We start from the raw sequence: 5,989 nt of genomic DNA, 5'->3' as shown, positions 1-5,989 counted from the left end.
GCCCACCAGCTCCTCCTTCTGCTGTTGCTGCCGCCTGTCAGTACTCCATTCACTAAAATTGTAATAGACACTTCTGGGTGGCATTGACGATGCACTACACCCAGCTCTCTATGACACTTACCAATGCGGTCTCCCTGGCGATAGCTGACCAGAGGCCACACACTGCTACTGCTGTCGCTGACCCACGTTCCGTCTCTGTTCCTCCATCCTTTTGCCTAATGTCACAGCACTACTTCTCCGCAACTTTATGGGTGGCAGTCCTAACACATGTCATCCAGGTCATGATGCCAGCTAGTAATGCAGTCTCCTGCTGTTTTGACAGCAGAGACTGCTGCTAGTGGGTGGAGTTCACACGTAGCACCACCCTTTCTCAATGTCGTAATGTTTATGCTGCCTTCTGTACACTGTCCATCATGCAAAAATCCTATTTCCCTGCTGTCACTTTACCTGCCAATTTCTGAAAACCCACAAGGAACTTTTGTATTTTTCCCTTGTTGCCACTGTTTTCCTACACATACCTACGCGTACCCATCAGAAGTTCCAGGAAAATTTTCGTGAGACAGTCAGAACCTTCTCACTCATCCCTAGTTGCGAACAATTCAGTTTTGGCAGATGGTTTGGTATTGTCATAATATATGTAAAAACTAAAATGTATGGTATTGTTTTAGAAAGTTGTTCATAAAAACTGGGGCTATTACCTTGATATATATGTGCTGTAAAATGTTGAACAGCAATGTAACATTTTTTCCATTTGCTTGGAGTATTTATTTTTTTTTGATTACCTGATTTGAATTTAGAAATAGAAATTGGATTGTTATTTAAAGGAAAGACCAGTTTCCATGTATGTTAGATAATTGCCTAATACACTTTTATATATAGTTTGTGATGAGGTGTTTCACTTACTCTTTCAAATTGTGCTGCATATGATACTATAATATGAGTGTGATTAGTCACTGACACTTATGCCAATTTTTATCTTTGTCCCATACCATTTCTTGCAGTGTGCTAGTGCAGGAGGGATTATCGGGACATGCTTTGAGTGCCACAAATCCGTTCTCTTTTCTTGCTCTCTCAGCCGTAGGACTGGCAGGAGGAACTGGCATTCTGGAGTCCCGAAGTGAATCCTTTTACGGTTCCAGCCTCTTTTCACCTGGTGCCCGGCCAGGCTGACCTTGTATGGGCACTCTGCGGACAGTAAAGGCGCCCAAGGGGGGCAAGGTCGATGCCCAAGAACCTAATATGGCTAGACAGAAAGTAAGAGACCATGGGTAGGAAGGGTGGGTAGCGAGGAGCGATGGGTTATATATATACATACCCTTTATACTGGACCGTAACCTAAGCGAGCTTGACTGCTAAAGAGCTCCCAGCACTGCCTGAGACAGACCGGAGACCAAGGTAAGAATGATAGATACCGATAGACTGTCAGTAAGGTAGAATTGAATTAGAATTAAGGTAGAATTGAATTCAATTAGAAACTGTAACTACGTAATACAGTTTGATTTATGCTCACAGAAGTTACAGTTCATTTAAAGTTTTAAGTCAGGCTGCATAAACACTATTTATAATGGCCTTTTTGTGACAGTACTATTTGCTGTAGCAAAGAGCAATATTGGGTGCGCAGGCAGCTCTAGAGAACTAGAACTATCATCAATAAACAGCGCAGCAGTATGGGTGGTTTAACACGCCCCCTGCCCAGTACTCCAAATTATTAGGGGAGCAATCTAGCAGTAAAGTATATTGATAGCACATATTATTTTCCCTGTGCTGTAGCAAATGCTACTTTTTAAAAAAGAAAGAAAAACAGTTATTGATATAATTACAGTAATGATATAGGAAATGTAGTTGGGCATTGAAATGCAAGTAAAACCTAACCATAACACATATTTGAGGGACAGCTAGACATGACAATGGTGCACTATAAAGCACTATGTTATCTATGTTCCCATAGGCAATAGATTCAATATTCTTAGAACATCAGGTAATTTTTATTCTTTTAGTTTTTATTATTGTTATGGTGAAATTGTGTCTCTACCCATGTATTATAACCAGTTGTTGTTTCTATGACAGCACTAATTTTTTTTGTCCAACTGTCATGAGAACAGAATGTAATATTAAGTATACTGAATAGAAGTACATGCAGCAAACAAATCATTAGTAGGGTAGTAATTCTTTCCTACCCAACCCCCCCCCCCCAAAAAAAAATGGTTTGAGTTACACTTTAAGGCTTTCTCAATATTCATAGAAGGAATTGGAGACATCACTGTTATTGAGCTTGTCCTAAATATATTTCTTAGACAAGAAATTTTCTGTTAGTAATTGGGGCAAAAACAAATGCTTCTGCTTCTCAAAGTTGGATAAACCTGTTAGAACAGGGAAGAAATATTTAAAAATGTTCAACTTTGTCCTCTTGGCATGTGGGGTAGGATGTCAGGAATGTCTTGGCACTACTTACATGATAAAGTCAGGCACTGTTACGCAAATATTATCCTGCCTGATGGCCAATGCATATTTCCATGACACTCTTTAAGAGTTAAGTTCATAATTTATATCTCCAGTACGAGGGGGCTGGTAATATTATTAAAGCTGGTGACAAAACAACAATATGAAGCTTGCTTATGTGACATGGCCCTCAGGACATCAGGACTCATAACAAGCTAATAGTGTAGGAAAATAAATTTTCACAATGACATCATGCTCAACATGGTATAATTAACAGTAAACATCATATAACAAACAGCGATAGCCAATGTGCTGTACTGTAATGATTGCCAAAGTTTTGCCTACGTATTTTCATTGATTCTTTTGATGCCAATGTATTGTCATGACTTCCACTTTGTTGCAGACTTATTGACAAAATTTTCCTTTTTTGTTTCCAGTCTATTACAGTAATTGTCTGTGTGTCATGCTAATTGACTATTTTTTTCTTGTGTTTTGTAAAAATTAAGTGTCAGTTACTGTTTAAATCATGGCTTCTTTCTACAAGGAAAGTCAATATACTAGAAAACCAGTGTTTTAGATGGAAACCTATACACACAATTGATTCAGAGAAAAGCAAAAAGTCCCTTCTCTATTCCCTTTGGCAATTGGATTTTCTCTGTATCATCAATACCTGGTGCCATTCATTCTAAAATGTAATACCTAGGTATATTCTGTGCATATAAAAATGCATCTGGCTTTTTATTATTCAGTCTATTGAGCTTGATAAAAAATACTTCCTGAGGGAATCTATTCCACATTTTAAAATTCTGAGAGAAGAATTCATTCAGCATTATTATTGGCACTGCCCACCTATATTTCATAAAATAATTAGCAAATCCAAGGGGGAGGGGGGCATTCTAATTAACAATAGGCTCAATTAGCCCTCATATAACAAGGACCAGAAGTGACCTGAACAACAGGATGGGGGGACCCTGTCAAGATCTGAGATGAAGATTTCAGCCTGTGGTGTATGCCTTTTTCTCCCAGAGCCTGTACCAGTTTCCTAACTCTTAAGTGTGTGTCTGTATGTATACAGCACATACCTAGACAGCTACCACATCCAAAGACTGGTACACTATGGTTCAGCTCTGTAAATTATATTTTGTTCCTGTGTTTACATGCACTCTAAAGAAGCCATACAGGATTCAATTTTAATATGATTTTCAATGATAAGGTGGGGAAGAGCAATGATCAGTAAACAGCAGAAAATAGCAAATCTCCAAAACCAGATATTGCTATTTATTCAAGCTCAGTCATTTAAGGTACCTATATAGACCAATCAATCTTATTTCTGTGGGTACTTTTAGACTAACAGGCCATATTCATTATAAACTATTGCTTGGATCTGTAATGTTAGTAATGCTTCTCATTTACTCCTAGAGAAAGCTACCATCATGTGTGATGATGAGGAGACTACCGCACTTGTTTGTGACAATGGCTCCGGGCTTGTAAAAGCTGGGTTTGCTGGAGATGATGCCCCAAGAGCAGTATTTCCATCTATTGTTGGACGTCCCCGTCATCAGGTATGCGGATATAAATATATATATTACACAAACAATTTATTATTTTAGCATATATATAGCAATATTTAGGCCCTTTTATTTTTAGAAAACTCACAAAAACTTGGAATGTCATTTGCAATAATGTAAACTGGTGGTATTATGTATATCATTGGTGTACAGAATGTCTGCAGAAAGCTTATGTTCTGCTTGTATGATTGGCTCTCCTTGCCTTTCCTAGAATGTCAAACTGTGCTTGATAGGAAAGCATCAGATTTTTTGAGACGAGCATGACAAATTTTTCTCGGATAACAATCATGTGATAGGTGTACGTAGTCTAAGGCTCACTATTTTAGGCCCCATATACCTAAGCACACAGAGATACAGTGATCAGCCATACCAACAGCAAAACCATTTACAGTAGTGCCTGCTGTTACCATGTGTTCCATGTGTTCAACAAAATGTGCTGGCCTTCATTATTTAAATTACTTAAATGTTTTAATGTGATGAAGAAGTCCCAACTACAAACCTATATTATGTCATTGAGACCTAATCAAAGTCTCAGAGGACTTAAATGTAATGAAAGTGGTTAAGAGCTATAGTTTTAGAAAATTGTGTATGTAGTTCTGAGGACTTGGTAACTAGATAGGAAACGTGATATTAAAAGTACTGTTTCATTAATAGACTCTCACACATGACATGATTGTTAATGGATAATTAATGTGTAAATTACAATCTACAGGTAGTCACCAGGTTACATGTGAAATAGGGACTGTAGGTTTGTTCTTAAGTTGAATTTGTATGTAAGTCAGAACAGGTACAATATTTTAATTAATGCAATTAGGACAGATGTTTGTCTCAACACATTATTAGGCAGCGTGGTGTCAGTTACTGTATAAAATCCTCATTGTAAGTTAATCGCAAAGAAATCAAAAAAAAAAAATGAAGAAGCCTAGACATTCATTAAGTTCTGGAGCAAGCTGTGCTTTGATATGCAAAATGAAACACTGCAGAGTTTGTCTTGGTTATTAAAGAGTTACAGGATGTTGCAGAAGAGCACAGTCCCAGCTGTGTTTAGCAAAAGATTTCTTCTGCAAGTCATGCAAATCACCCCTTCCCCCTATCAAGCCTCTGTCTTGCACAGGAACAAGAAGGAAAACACTGTTGTATCTAGGAGTTGTCTGTATGTTGAATGTCCTTAACTCGGGGACTACCTGTATAGGTTTAGAAAATTCCATATGTAAATGTCCAGGAAACCAAGTACTATATTTAGTTATAGTGGTGATTGGTTTGTACTGGAATGGACTTGAATGTTTGTGTGTGGTTCAGTTTTGGAACAATCACCTTTCAACCTGTATTGAATTATAAAGATTTTGGTAAAAAATGTATTTTTTATGAAGAAAAAAGTATTTTTATTTAATGGGACAATAAGACAGTTATTAACCTCCCTGGCGGTATTACCGAGTGTGGCTCAAGGTCGATTTTCTATGCAAAAAGCGGTAACTCCGAGCCACACTTGGGGTGGATTTTCCAAGGAGGTTAAAACTCCTACCTTGTTCCCAGTGCCCGCGGGGACGCGAGGCTAGGTAAAGCAGATGCCGGCCGGGCATCTGCCAGCGAGTGCGTGCCTGGGGGGCGGGACTGTGCAGGCAGGTAGGTGAGACCCGGCGGGAAATGTAAAATTAAGAGGATTTTTAAATGCGCCACTTTTGCATTTAAAAATCCTCTTTAATCATACGGCCAGGGGGGTTAAATGAAATAAATGAAAATGAAAAAAAGTAATATTATGTAATATTAATGGGTAGAATTGTGAAATAAAAAAATGTATAAAAAAATGTAAAATAATGTATATAAAAATGTAAAAAAATGTGATCTATCAGGTGTACTGATAGATCACATTCATAAAACCGAACATTAACCCCCTAACCGCTAAGCCCGTAATTTCTCGCACTAAATATTTTTGCTCTTTTGGTTAACCCCGTATTTTTTCGCCTACACTAAAATCCCCACTT

General features: G+C 38.0%; 1 protein-coding gene across 1 annotated transcript in view; it reads left to right on the top strand.

Annotated features, from left to right (window-relative positions):
• The first annotated feature begins 1,250 nt into the window (after positions 1-1,250).
• Positions 1,251-5,989, top strand: part of LOC140329097 (actin, alpha cardiac muscle 2) — a 9,966-nt gene continuing 5,227 nt past the window's right edge. The window contains exons 1-2 of the mRNA XM_072409192.1: positions 1,251-1,395; positions 3,861-4,001. Coding sequence (XP_072265293.1) covers positions 3,873-4,001 — 129 coding nt within the window. The 5' untranslated portion in view covers positions 1,251-1,395; positions 3,861-3,872. The remainder of the gene's footprint in view (positions 1,396-3,860; positions 4,002-5,989) is intronic.

This window comes from Pyxicephalus adspersus, chromosome 4 (assembly GCF_032062135.1).
Source record: "Pyxicephalus adspersus chromosome 4, UCB_Pads_2.0, whole genome shotgun sequence".
NCBI classification, from domain to species: Eukaryota; Metazoa; Chordata; class Amphibia; order Anura; family Pyxicephalidae; genus Pyxicephalus; species Pyxicephalus adspersus.
This window is presented reverse-complemented; position numbering and strand designations above follow the sequence as displayed.